Source organism: Ochotona curzoniae, unplaced genomic scaffold (assembly GCF_017591425.1).
Source record: "Ochotona curzoniae isolate NIBS_2020 unplaced genomic scaffold, NIBS_Ocur_1.0 contig_1014, whole genome shotgun sequence".
In the NCBI taxonomy this organism is placed as follows: domain Eukaryota; kingdom Metazoa; phylum Chordata; class Mammalia; order Lagomorpha; family Ochotonidae; genus Ochotona; species Ochotona curzoniae.
Genome location: NW_024464920.1, coordinates 6460576 through 6475574, shown reverse-complemented (window position 1 = coordinate 6475574; position 14999 = coordinate 6460576). Strand labels below are relative to the sequence as shown.

Here is a 14999-nt window from a genome sequence, read left to right as displayed (position 1 = left end):
TCACCAGAGGGATGAGAAGGGAAGGCATTCTAACATGGCAGAAGAGGATGCTATGACTCAAGGAATCATGGGCTCCAAAAACAACACACCTAGAATTACATGGTATATTTTGACAGAAGTAAACAGAGACTCAGACTCAAATGATCAGGAACTGTGTTGGACACACTAACATTTGGGTGCTATCCTGTGAAAATTCTTCAACAATGAGAAAGCGTAAGAGTATTTATTGTTTGGCTCCAGTGTGATGATTCAGTGGCTAACTCCTTACCTTGCATGCCTCCCATATGGGCGCCAGTTCTAATCCTGGCAACCCAGCTTCCCATCCAGCTCTCTGCTTGTGGCCTGGGAAAGCAATGGAGGATGACCCAAAGCCTTGGTTCCTTGCACCCACATGGGAGATCTGTAAGAAGCTAAAGGCTCCTGGCTTCAGATCAGCTCAGCTCCAGTCATTGTGGCCACTTGGATGTGAACCAGCAGATAGAAGATCTTTCTCTCTATCTCTCCTCTCTGTAAATCTGCCTTTCAAATAAAAATAATTTTTAAAAATCTTTTAAAAAAACAGTGTTTATTGTCTAAACTGGTAAAATACCTGATCAGTTATAGACTGGGGAAAAAAGTCTGCTAGTGTCAGACTTTTTCTCCTTATTTTTGATTGAATTTATTTATTTTTTTAAGTGGAGGGTCAAACTTGGGTATTATAAAGCACACCGATGGTGCATCATCATAAAATTAAAAGAAAAATAACAAAGGAAGGTAGGTGGAAGAAAGAGAGGGAAGGAAAAATGGTAGGGTGAAAAACATCACTCTGTTCTTAAAACTGTATATAAGGAATATTTGAAATTTGCTCCACTTTCTTAATTTTAACAGAGACAGAGAAAAAATTTTACCTTGGTAGTGGGAAGGCATCAATGATAAAGTAACTAACATGGTCTTCCACTGTCTCTTATGTCTTTCTTTATCATGTATAGCCAACTAATCTTTGATAAGAGAACTGAAAATAATCCAGGGAAAAAGTTTGTTTTCTTCATCAAATGCTGTTAGGACAACTGGAAAGCAGCCGACAGAAGTAATAAGCAAGGCACTCACCTCTGACTCTATACAAAAATCATCTCTAAATGGATAAAGGATCTAAACTGCACCCAGAAGCCATCAAACTATTAGAGGAAAACATACTCTCCAAGACAAAGGCACTAGCAAAGACCATGTAGAAATGTCACCAAAAGCACAGGCAGTCAAAGCCAAAATAAACAAATGGTAGTATACCAAAGTAAGAAGCTCTTGTACAGCAAAAGAAACAATCAACAAAGTGAAGAAGCAACCAAAGGGATACGAGAAAATCTTGACCCACTACACAACAGTTAGGGGACTAAAAATCAGGATTTACAAATCCTTTGAGCTTCAGAAATTCATACAGTAAAACAAACAACCCTGTGAAGAAACGGGTGAAGGAAATGAACAGGCGTTTTTCAAAAGAATAAATTCAAATGGCTGTAGACATGAAAAGATGCTCAAGTTCCCTATCTATTAGTGAAATACAAATGAAAACCACATTGAGGTATCAACTAACTCCAGTGATACTGGCCTACATTCAGAACTCTGCTAACAACACATGCTGGAAAGGTATCCTATTCCATTCTTGGTGGGAATGTAGGCTAGTGCATCCACTACGGAATTCAGTATGGAAGTGCTTAAACAACTGAAAGTTTATTTACATTTTGATCCAGCTTTCCCACTTGTGGGACTATGTCCAGATGAAGTGAAATCTGCATGTGAACAGATTACCTGCAACTATATATTTATAGATGCACAATCACAATAGTAAAGACATGGAAACTACCCAATGCTCATCAAAAGAGGAATGGATAAAGAAAATGTTGTACATCCATTCCTTGGAATACTACACAGCCACTAAAAGGAGTGAAATTTTACCAGTTGCAACAAATGGTCCCAGCTGGAGACCATTATGCTTATTAAATCAGAAGGACAAATATCATATGTCCTATCTAATATAAGGCAACATTTATGTACAGAACAGATACAAAGGCAAACAAGTACATATGTGTGTACTTATTTATATCTATACATATATGTATATACATACCTCCATAGATGAGCTTTATGATGGAGACTAGCACATCAAGAAGTGAAGATATGTTGTATACTATTCATCTCTACTCCTAAATAAAAGATGAACTCCCAATGAAACTGTTAAACTGATCATAAAATACTAGACTTTGTACTATTGTCTGTACCCTCAATGCTATGTTATACTTAAATAGCAGAAGGTTGGATTTGTTACTGTTTTTGAAAGACTATGCCATTGTAATAATATGGGGAAAATAGTGGGGTGGCAGAGACTGAGAAGGGAGGAAGGGGAGGTGGAAGAGGGAATACCCATACCTACAAAACCATATCACGGAAAATAATAATAAAAAATGTAAAAAAAATTTCATTATCATAGCTTTCACTTTACGACTTAGCACTTGTTAAAGTAAAATGCACAGGATAGAGAAAAAGTCATCCTCTCTCCACAATCAAGGGCGAGTACTATTACCAAGACTGCATTAGCAAGTCACCATCCAGTTAGCAATGACTCCTGTAAACATAAAAGAAAAAGTAGGAGACGGAGGGATGGAGGGTAGGAATGGATATATCATTACACACTTCAAACTCCATATGTGAAATACATGACATTTGTTCCCTTTTATAAATAGGAAAATTTAAAAATTGCCATTCCTGCATAACAAGTCAACATCCATTTCGTGGTTTACTAAACCATACATTTATTGCCTCACCGTTTAATGGCTATGGCATAATGGGTCCTCTCAGTGCATTGCACTCTGGTTCTCGCCAAGTACAATCCAGATGTCCAGATGCTGGGCAGGACTGCAGTGTCCCCGGAGGCTCAGGGTCCTCTTGTGAGTTCACATGCTGCCAGCAGAATTCACTTCCTTGCTGCTGTATAACTCATGCGGTTTACTTCTCCAAAGTCTGCCGCTTCACGTAGCTAACCTCTGGCCCCCCTTTTAAGGCATCCCTTGATTTGTGCAGGCTCACAGAGGATAACCTCTCCTTTGACTGACTGAAAAGTCAATGAAGAGAGAGCCTCTGTTGCATCTGTAAGATCCCTTCACCCCTCCGCCTTAGCCATAAAGCGTTTTGTAAGTGCAGGAGTTATACCTCATCGCCTGTTTCACTAACAGTAAATTACACGCTCCAAGCACCCTCCAAATGAGGACACTGCACAAAGGCAAGGACACACAGTTTGCCCAATGTGGGTTCTAATTAAAATTCTGCATGCCATGAACCCTAACAATCAAGAAAATAGTCAAGGACCCTAGAGTCTGGAGATGGATAGGGAACAAGCCATCTGTCAGAGGTGTGGGAATTACCTGGAAGAACACCTGGGACAAACTCTGCCACAGGCTGGTATTTGGCATCAAAGTAAAGCTCGTGCTTAAGGGCCAGGGCCACTCGATACACAAGGTAACCGCCCCTTGTGCAGGGAGCAACAAGGGGAAAATGTTCTCTTAAAGGAAGACTAAAGAGAAGACGTAAAAAGAGAAAAACAATCTAACATTGGAAACTTTTTTTTTAATGATTCTTAAAAGATTTTATTTGATTTAAGGCACAGTTACAGAAAGCATGAGACAGACAAGCTAGTGAGAATTCTCCACATGACAGTCACATCCAGGGGTGGGTGACCCAAGAACTGCATTCAGGTCATCCACGTGCGTGGTAGAACCCAAAGACTGAGCCATCTTCCACTGCTTTTCCCAGGCAGTCAGCATAGGGCTGGTCTGGAAGCAGAGCTTGTGCTGCTTGAACCGTGGTCCATAAGGATGATAACATGTAGGCTTAATCCATTATGCCACTAAAGCAGCCCCTGGAAACTGTTTTCAATTCAGGATAGAGAAGGGATTTCCTCTAAAGCACAGACTTGGAAATACCAAAGAATGTTTTCTATGTTTTTTTCTTCTTAATTACAGTCAGCCTTTCTCCCACATATTTGCTTGTAGCTATAATGATCACATGTATAACTGATAATAGATAGAGATTCTTCATGAGATATAAACAGCCTGGATGAGAGAATCAGGAGAGGAAAAACTAGCATGCAAATGATAGTAGACAAGGTAATGAGAGAGAAGATTTATGTAGTAATGAATCTGAATCTCAAGGAAAATTTCAGTAACAACGTAGTTATACCTCCACAAACACAGGAAAGCAAAAACAAGAAAAAATACAAGATTAAATTTCTCTCTCTCTCTCTTTTTACAACTTAGATTTTCAACGCAAATGCTCTGTGGAACTGCTGCTTCCTCACCTCTGCTGTAACTTTAGATGGATTTGCACCTGCTGAGCCCTGGCTCTCCCTAGCAGGTGGCATACCTACTAGCTTCCCCTGCCCTCCAAACCCAGCACACAGGAAAGTGGGGTGCAAAGTAAACAGAAATTCCAGCCCTGCTCATCAGCACGTGAACCTGCCTGTGGGGTTTCCTGGTGCCTGCTGGGCTCATGAGCACCTGCCTGCTCTGCATTTGTGCTGAAGTCTTGAGAGTAGGCCCTGCTAACTGCCTAAAACTGCTAAACTACTGTAACAATATAATTTTAATAATAATAATAATGGCCACACTTATTGACTTGGAGAACCAGCCAAGGAGATTAGGTGTGGATAGATGAACTGGAATTATTGCCAGCAATGCGTTGTTTTTAATATAAGCCCTTACCTGGCAATTTAACATGCCCATCTTCCAAAGATGCACCTGTAGCACACAGGCCCAGGAAGGAGGTGACATCATGACAGCCATGTGGGATTTAAACTCCATATGGAGACGCCATGAAAACCCCAGAAAATCTCACACACACCACTAGACTCTGCCCAGACTCCACTCCCATCTTACCAAAGAGACTGATAACATGGGAGGGGGCATTTTTCTTGCACACACTCACACATGAATGGATGTGCATGCTCTCAAACAAATCCTACCCTTAGGTGTGCACTGTATGTGTGCCTCTGCTCTGCATTCTTATCTCTGTAGAGGCAAGAAGGTGGAAAGATGAGCACACCTACACCCATCACATTCTTAGATGGGTAAGAACATCCATCAACAAAGTATATGCTGCATTTGAGTACTTTTCAATCAGAGCTACTGGCTTAATACAATGGGAATGGTATTTTCATGTTTAAATTGTGTTACATTTGCAACCTCTTCTACCGCAGGTGGCCCTGGAGAATCCATGTCCTCGGGAAGGAGAAAATGAGTTAGGCAATCAATAGACTTAACAGCCAAACTCTTCCTCTGGAACAATCACAATTAGGCCTGAACAATTACTACACAGAAACACGGAGGCCAACCCTGGAAGAAGGAGGACAGATCAGATTTTGAAGAGTCTTTCTTAAACAAAAATGCAGACTGAGATAGGGAAGCTAGGGAAACAGATGTACAAGCGTGTTCTGAATTTTTCTTTCTGGGTCTGGCCTTAAGACCATGTGGAGTTAAGAGGCATATCCTGGTGGACCGTAAGAAAGCAGGGATTTACACTTCATACTCTACCTAGATCTGGGAATGGTTACTTGCTACCAAGCTGGATAGTTTTGTACCACAGGGACCAGTGAGAACTTGAGTCCCACTTACACTATTTTGATACCTAAGAGGTTTCGCTGCCCTCCAGAAGGTGGCGTCAAAAGGCTGCTAATTTGAAAGCCAAATGGGCAGTTGTATGGCAAGGTTATCTTGAAGCCAAGAGCTCAGGTCCAACACAGAGAGCCTTGGCCTGAAGTGGAGGCCGCTGTCCTGCCTCTTTTCCTGAGCTGCTCTCAGGCCCCTGGTATAGCTGTTCTCTGAACAAATGTCTACTCTCAAATGTCAAGTGTGTGACCTCTGCCATCTGACATCACTCTCTGAGGCTAACACTGCTGCTAGTTCAGAGTGAGAACATGACTCTTCAGAGAATGAAACGAAAATCAGATTATCTTTTTCCAGTTAAAATGCCTGTCAGTGACGTTCATTGCTCTTGGCACAGAGACCAAAACCCTCAAGGTTGCTTACCAGGGCTTTGCCTGACAGAGGTTCCTCTCCCTCTGGACCCATAGCCCCTGTGGTACCCATCTCTCTCTCTCTCTCTCCTGTTTTTTTCTGATCTACAGTTTCACACAAATTTCACAACACTGATATATATTTTTAATATTATTAAAGAATTCCCATCTTAGCCTAATTAATTCCTCCATCTTTGCTTTTCAGGCTCTGCTCTTCCAGGATGAGGTTAATTAGCATCTTAGGCATTGCTTCAGCATCCTGAACTTTCTCATAATGATATTCATTATTATTTATTTGTTATTTCCTAGCAAAGAGTAGTCTTTCATCACTGTGTGTGCTAACCAGCCACATCTCCCTGTAAACTACGCATGATATTTTCATATGAAAAGTATTGAAAAGCAGTCAACGTGTCCTTTCTTAGTCAAATACCTGGTGATCTCTGTTTTGTCTTCTGGGTGATATACAATGTGTCGTAAAAAGCACTGGAAGAAATATGATGTCGGAGGGAAAAGAAGAAAAAGGAAAACACAGGAGGGCAATTCATGATTTTTCAAGATCTGGTAAGAATGAAATTTATATCATTCATATTTGATATGCACTATTTGAGGGTGTTTAAAAATTCTGATCTAATTGGGGCACACATTTGGGTCTGTGAATTCACATGTCATTTAGGATGCCTGTATTCCGTAACAGGAGCCTGGACTCCAGTCTCAGCTGTACTTCTGAGTCCAGTTACCAGCCCATGCCTAGGTTGGGGGTCAGAAGATGATGGGATCCTGGCCACCCTGGGTTCCTGTCATACACAAAGAAACCTGTATTGAATTCTTGCCTCCCGGGTCTGGCCTCATCCAGTCCTAGATATTGTAAGCGTTTGGGGAATGAACCAGATAGGGATCTCTGTCTGTCCCTGTGTTTTTCTCTGCCTGCCTTTTCAATAAATCAACTTCTACAATTATTAACATTTCTATCTATGAAAAGTAGAGAACTTAGCAATCAATCATTCAGCTGATATTCTCAATGCATATTTTTAGGGAAATAAATTCTAGTGATTCAATTCTGCATTATTCTCACCAACCTTTAATTTTCTCAGTATCATTTCAACCTGAATCTTTGCCTGTTAGTTTAAAGATCACCTCCACAGACGGTCTCTGGCCTTCTTGTTGGCTGGAGGCCAAAGCCTCCCTCAGCTCCTGGTGTCCAGTGGCTGCTATGAGAATGATGGCACGGCTTCAGGAGGTCTATTTGCAGCCCGTGTGAACTAATTAAAAGGAGAGCCCTGATTTGCTTTTCCAGTCAACTCCGATCAGCGTGAGAGGTCCAGGCCATCCTCTCTGTTCTAATTTTATCTCTCTTCAGGTGTTTCTTTCCCCTTTGCTGAAAAACATCCTTTGCTGCCAAGCACTTAAAGGATTTAGGTTTTGTGATTTCTCCCATTGGGAAAGAGGCACTTTTCCACTCTATTCTATTTAGATTTTCCTCTCCCATCAGTTTTCTTCAGCAAGAGGTGATGGCTTGAAGCTGCATACCAACAAAACACACACAAAAAAAGCCCTGGAGATCATTAGCAACCCAGGGTTGTTGGCTTGCCCGTGAATAGGTGCCAATCCGAAAATTATTCATTTATTTAGAGGTTTTTTTGTACATGTTTCCTTAAAGAGGGAGTATTTGTTGCTACTACTGTTGAGTCTCAGGTTCTCACAGCACATCTTTCCAGGATGTTTGTGCAGGGGGACTTAGAATTCATAAATCACTCATCATAGGCATGTGTATGAATCTTTTAAAACCTATATCCTTTATTTATTTAAAAGATACATGTATTTATTTGAAAGTGAGGGTGGGACAGAGGAAAGGAGGAACAGAGGAAGGGAGGGAGAGAGAATGTGCTTTATTCTTTCGTTCACTCACCAAATGGCTGCAAGAGTCAGGGCTGGTCCAGGCCAATGCCAGGAGACAAGAACTCCATCCAAGTCTCCTAATGCTGGCCAAGTAATTGGGCCACCATCTGCTGTTTCCCAGGTGCATTCGGAGTGAGCTGATTTGGAATGAACTGAACAGCTGGGACTTGAACTGGTGTTCTAAATGGGATGCTAGTTGCAAGTGTGTTGCAGGTGGCAACTTAATCCATTTAACTGCAATGCAAGCTTTATTTTTGATAAGCATGAAATTATCACACAACTTCTTCCCACCCTGCCTTGTCCTACTGGAAAATCATTGTTTTAACTCTCCACTCAATATTAATGCTTAAATATGAAATAGCATTTCAAATTTAAACATATAGGGGGCAGCACTGTGGTGGAAAGTTAACCTGCCAGCTGTGATGGCACCATCCCTGACACTTCTTGGTGTCCTGCCTGCTTCACTTCCAATCCAGCTTCCAGCGAAAATATCTGGGCACACAGTGGAGAGTCGTCCAAGTTCTTGGGCACTTGCTCTACACATGAAAGACCTGGATGGAGTTCCAAGCTTCTAGCTTTGGCCTGGCCCAAACCCTGTCATTGTAGGGGTCAATATTTTGGAAGTAAATTTGTTGGTTCACCTAAAATGTATTGCAGCACACATTCTAGGTTTGATGTCATATCTATCTGTATTCTGTCAAGGACTATTTTGGTTAATTAATTTTTTGTAAATACAACCATTTATAAAATGATCTAGAAATTTATTAAATTTGCTTATGTTTTTAAATCAAGGAAAGGTCAGTTACCTTGTCAGAAATCGCTACTTATTTACAGTACTCTCATCTATCTCACAACTGCTATAAACTTCAAATAAAAGCAAAGAAAAATAATATAATTATAATATAAAATACATTATTTTCATAATTTGTAAAATACATTCAAATAAATACATATATACCCAGACAAAAGATATTATTTCCACCTTCCCATGAGCAATCTGTATTTATACTTATATATATGTACATATATTTAATAAGCAGGAATACTCTGAAAATTAATGGAAAATGGAATGAAAAGATATTTACTTTAATAAAATAGAAATGGGAGGATTTTCTCTTACTCTCCCTTTCAAATCAATAAATACGTCTTTGAAAAAAAATTAAAATGCCCAATGCTCTGCTTACCCATTTCAATTGATAACAACTCAATTGTTTCAGAATTCAAAAGGGGCTAAAAATCTTTACTGCCATCTTTGATCACTTTCATGTTCACATATTCTATGTCCACTTCCATAAAGTCCACTCATTGGCTCCAACCTTGAAATAAATCCAGAACTGCAACATTTTTCACCACCTCTGTTTAAAAACACTGTTACCTAAATCTCAAAAAGACACATTGGTAAACCCGGAGGAGCCTCAACAGTCAGTGACAGGTACACAGGAGGTTTCTCAGAGCATCTGGATGTTTCTACTGAAACCAGATCTACTGGTGTTCAGGGACAGAGAAAGTCCCTTGAGAGAAACCTGGAATGGAAACGCTTCTCTACAGTTAGACACTGTAGACAAGGAACACATGCAGAATCTTGGGAAGCTCTTAAAGGAAGAGTGGGGCAAGGTTTAGAAGAAGTGGAGTGAAGTTGATTTATAAACATAATCTGTCAAAGAAAAGGGAGGATAAATTCAAATGTTATAAAGGAAAATCAAGGTAGAATTCAATGCGTCTTTTTTAATATTAAAGATTTTTTTTCCAGGAAATTGTTGTATTGACTTAATTACTATGTTTCAGTCTGTTCAGTGTGGGACAAGGTCAACTTAGCAGCTACTCCTACAATTTGAAGAACTTATCATTACCAATAATTATAATCATTCTGGTTTCCCATGTGCATCCGAATCGACGAGTCCCTGTTTATTCCAGGCTTCTTCTTCAGCACCCTGGATCCAGCAAAACTTTGACCTCACCTGGAGTTTCCAAACCAAAAGTCCTATTGATTTTCACTGCTGTGTATTTCTTTATTTTTCTCTTCCATGCTAAATTCTGCTATAAAATTTATGTTCACTCCTTTGCATTTATATCCCTTTGCTTTTTCAATTACTTCCACAAATCCATTTAGCAAAACCACAACCTACACATAGAAAAGAATAAGTGTCCAAATACTCTGCACCTGCACCTCCATCTAGGCTGTAGAGAAACACAGAGCCACACTGGTCTGTCACTTTCAGTGTGTGAAGATGGGCTTCCATGGCTTTTTAATGGTGTCAACTGGTTGTGCTATACCTCCTTTGTTCAATCATTCTGTCTCTTAAAAGAAACAACTATTTTTATATTGTCCTTTTTTCCCATGAGGTCTGTACTTTCACCTGAAGTTGGTTTTTATTTTACGGACAAAATGGAAATGATCAGATCAGAGCTTGCACAGATTCTCAACAACGATCCCTCGGCAGTATGTGCTCCCATAACATGCCTATTGCCCACGCACCTTTCTAGGATGGAAACTTCCACGTGGTTAGCATGGCCCATCCTAAACTTAAATTTAAAATCCCCTTCTGAAGACATTCCTTGGAAAGATATTTGATGCTTGTTCTATATCCTCTTCTCCCATTATTCCCTAAGTACATTTCACTGGGCTATTGTCCCACTAGCCAAACTACTCTTGTCTGAGTCAGCCATAACTTCCACATTGTTAAATCCAAGTCAATTTTAAATGAATCATCATGCACTCAACACATCAGCTTCATCTGATAGAGTCGATCACCCATTTTCCAAGACCATTTTTATGCATGCATTTAAAACAAGCTTTCTCTTTAATTCCATTTTTAAAGGTTTATTTATTTATTTTTATTTCAAAGGCAGATCTACAGAGGGAAGGAAGGAATATTTTCCTTCTGCTTGTCCTCACTTTGCACATCTCACTATGTTATATGATAACGTGAGTTTAGGTTTCATAGACAATAAGTAAACATAGTGGTCTGACAGGGACCCCATCAATTCTAGCTCGCATTCTAGAAAGAAGAAAAACTATAACCATTAACTAAAAGAATTGTAAGTATAATTTTTTATAGTAAGTAAAGCTATGTAAAAAAAAAAAATAACAGGAAGTAGCTAGACCAACGTGGAAAAATGGTTAAGATCATGCACTCCACATTAGGTTTGATTCCCAATTTTGTCTTAATGGGCAATTATTTGGTGACCTACCATCTTTGTGTCTATACTTGCTTCTCTGTAAGTAATGACACCTATTTGTGATGTTTAAAAACAGTACATGCAAAATGACTACAATAGTGACTCACTAATTCTGTTAAGCATTTGTTTCTTCTTTTTGTATCATTATTATCATGCAGGAAGGGCTTCTACTTGAGATGGCTGATTTAGGGAGTTTTTATAAGAGAGTATTCTTGAGTCTACACCTGACACCCGATGGCAACCCGATGCCTCATACAGTAGACCCAAAGAACCAAAGTTAAAAAAATTCCAGGGTCGGATGCCCAGAAAAGGCCAGTGAGAGCCAGGATGAGTTTCCCAAAGGTAAAGAGACCGTTGGGAACCACATTAAATGGGGCTCCCTTGGCCATGGCAATGGGTTGTAGTTTATTCCAGAAGTCACTGAAAAATTTTAAACATGGTATCGGCCCACTTTTATTCTCATTTTATAAATAACACTGGCTGTCATGAAAAGTTGGGTTACAACTTCCATGGAAAGTATATTTTATCACTCTCCTTATTTTTAAAGCCTTAGCTTCTTTTTGCCTTCAAGGAAAATATTCCTGTTTTGCAATGCTTGTATTAGTGCTATTACAAGTAGACTCATTAAAGGACTTCAGGAAGCCCTGTACGTACTTACATATCCTCATACTCATTCGATTGTTATTTTTTTTAAGATTTATTTTTATTGCAAAGTCAGAGAGACAGAGAGGAGGAGAGACAGAGAGGATGATCCTCTGATGATTCACTCCCCAAGTGACCAAAATGGTTGGTGCTGTGCCGATCTGCAGCCAGGAGCCAGGAACTTCCTCCAGGTCTCCCACTCTGGTGCAGGGTCCCAAGGCTCTGGGCCATCCTCCACTGCTTTTCCATGCCACAAGCAGGGAGCTGGACAGGAAGCAGGGCCACCAGGATTAGAACAAGCACCCATATGGGATCCTGGCACATTCAAGATGAGGACTTTAGCCACTAGGTCACCGTGCTGGACCCCACATACTCATTTTAAGCAAAGATTATATGGAATACCATTCTGACTACACTTTAGGATTCTAAATATCATATTGTTCATATACTGTTTTAAAAATGTATATATATGTATATATATTTATATATAAACATATATAAATTTATATATGTGTGTGTGTATATACACACACACACACACACACACACACACACACACACACACACATATTATTGGAAAGGCAGATTTATAGAGAGAAGCAGAAACAGAGAGAAAGATCTTCCATCTGCTGGTTCACTTCACAAGTAGCAGAGCCAACCCAAAGCCAGGAGTCAGGGCTTCTTCTGGGTCTCCCATGTGGGTGCAGGGTCCCAGGGCTTTAGACCATCCTCTACCACTCTCCCAGGCCACAAGCAGGGAGCTGGATGGGAAGTGGAACAACCTGGACAAGAACTGGTGTCCACATGGGATTCCAGTGGATGTAAGGTGAGGATTTAGCCACTAGGCTATTGTGCCGGGTCCATATATTAGGATATAATATCATCTCTCTTTGAAGGAAGGTAATTAAATGGTTTATTTACTGTAAATTAGAAGAAGAAGAGACTCTTTAGGTTTCAACTCCCATATTTTTGCCCCTTTGCTGTACTAGTTATTAGTGCCTTTTGTTCCAAACAAAGCAAACATTGCCATATCAGGGCATGGAACCAGGGGTCTTTATTGGGGCTGTGGTCCCTCCTGCCACTTCTCCCTCACCCCAGCCCCATTCTCTCCAAGGACTCTGTGGACTAAGCAGGCTGTGATGTCTTACTACACATACTTGATAAGAGGTCTCCAGCCTCATGATGGTTGTTAACACAGGGGTGTGCTGAGATGCTACCACTATTGGCAGGGGCTAAACGGCAAGAGAAGAAAAGCATTTCTGGGCCTATGGACAGTCTACTACCATAATACTAACAGATTAACCAATGAATACCTGACTCCTAAAAGTCCAATTTGTACTGCCAAAGAATATTATATCCACACTCTGAAAAAAAATCTCAAGTCCTAAGATTGCAACACAAGTAGGTGAGCTGCAAAGTCATGCAATCTGCGCAGAGACTCCTTTCAATTTCTCTAAACCATGAAGGCTTAAAACATTAAAAACAACAGCTTCATAACATCACTACATTACCTGCATGGTCACTTCCCTCATTCTTGACTTCTGTGGTTTCCACTGCAGAGGTGTGTGGGCTGACAGGAGGGCTCGGAGTAAAGCTTGCGCACCCTGTAGATGTGCTGATTTCAAAGTATTCCTGGTTCTGGTTCATTCGATGAAAATCCAGAGAAGACACAATGGATGTTCGTTGCTTAGGCTAAAATAAATGAGTGGCACAAAAGTATTAACATGATAGCATTCCAGCTCATTCTCCTATGAATCTAAGTCGCTTTTATTTTCTTTCAGAGTACTTTTAACCTAAAACACAATTTTACTTTATAAAGCGATAGTAAATGCTCATTCGATGAGTACAAATTATTGAATGAAAGGAGACTGTGGTATAGATGGTATCATAATTTCCCCCAAATGATTGTAGAACTATGGACACAGTTTCTACAGAATTTCTCTTAGTGATCCATTTTGAAAGTTTCAAGTTTAAGCCACACTTCATTCAACTAACATTTTGCTAAGCATCTGGCATTTGGCAGACCCTGAGGATACAAAATCTAATAATCAAAGGTCTCCTACAACACTGAGGCATAATTAAGGCAGTTGCCTTTTTTTGACTCTTTGTAGAATCCAAGGAATTGGTGGCATTAAATGTTGTCCCTAAATACCACATGGAGGAATTTAATCATCAGAATTCAGCAAAGTTATATAGAACATTTTCTTGGATCTAAGAATCTACTTGGTATTTGTAATGAACTTTGATTTAAAAAAAATTAGTGAGAAAATAACATGAAAAGTCAATTTAAATATGAAAGTTAAAGTCATGCCATAAAAGCTGATTGTATATATACCTTTTGTCAAGGATAGATTGATATATTTGGCAATTTTCTTTTTTGTACCTCCCTATGAGCTTTACTTTTTTTCTCCTACCTAGTAGAATTTCTACCATTGGCTTTCAGAAAAATTGCAATCTTTTCTTCTCTCAGATGTATATGGGTTCCTCCAAAACCAAGCCAAGTGATACTTTATACTCTTATTTCTGTTACCGAGATATTAATGATAGCTTATGATGTTACAAGAGATTCAATGTAAATATTTCACAATAGTTTCTGTACTTTACTTTTCCCAGCATTTTCACTCCCTTCAAATATTTGTTAATCCCTATATTTCAACAGACTATTTTCTTGAAAAATGCTCAGTTATCCTGCCTCATCCAGCTCATCATGTTTTTCTTTTAATAAGTAGATATCATTTAGTCTATATTTTAAAATAGACATGTAGAAAACATTTACATTTTACACAATTCTAAATTACACATTATATAAACAATATGCTCTATTCTTTTACCATTGGAATATATTTATGAAGGAGGCTGAGAGTCATAAATATTGTTATATAAGAAAGTACAAGTCATTTATTATTATGGGACACTAACTTAGTTACAGAATTCAAATGACTACCCATACAAGAGTCAGTTTTTTTTTAAAGTATAAAAGAGCAGAGCTTAGTGTCAAGCTTGATTCCTCATGAAACATCTGTCCTTGGAGCTCCTGAATCTCAATTTCACATTCAATATCATTCCTACCAGACTGTACAGCAGTAATTAAAATGAGTGAGGTATGACATTGATTCTGATGGTGTCCACCATTCTAAGTTTTGCTTTATTATTCTGTATTGTGAATTTATTTCACTTTAAGTACAGGCAACAGATTAAATTTTATAATGTTCCTCCCATCAATTTTATAAAGGTCAGATCAACT

The 14999-nt window shown here is 39.3% G+C and overlaps 1 protein-coding gene across 6 annotated transcripts in view; it reads right to left on the bottom strand.

Annotated features, from left to right (window-relative positions):
* ANKS1B (ankyrin repeat and sterile alpha motif domain containing 1B) overlaps positions 1–14999 on the bottom strand; it is a 1034668-nt gene that overhangs the window by 583805 nt on the left and 435864 nt on the right. For all 6 annotated transcript variants that reach the window (XM_040980136.1, XM_040980153.1, XM_040980163.1 and 3 more), the window contains exon 12: positions 13267–13447. In XM_040980136.1, the coding sequence (XP_040836070.1) occupies positions 13267–13447 (181 nt within the window). The remainder of the gene's footprint in view (positions 1–13266; positions 13448–14999) is intronic.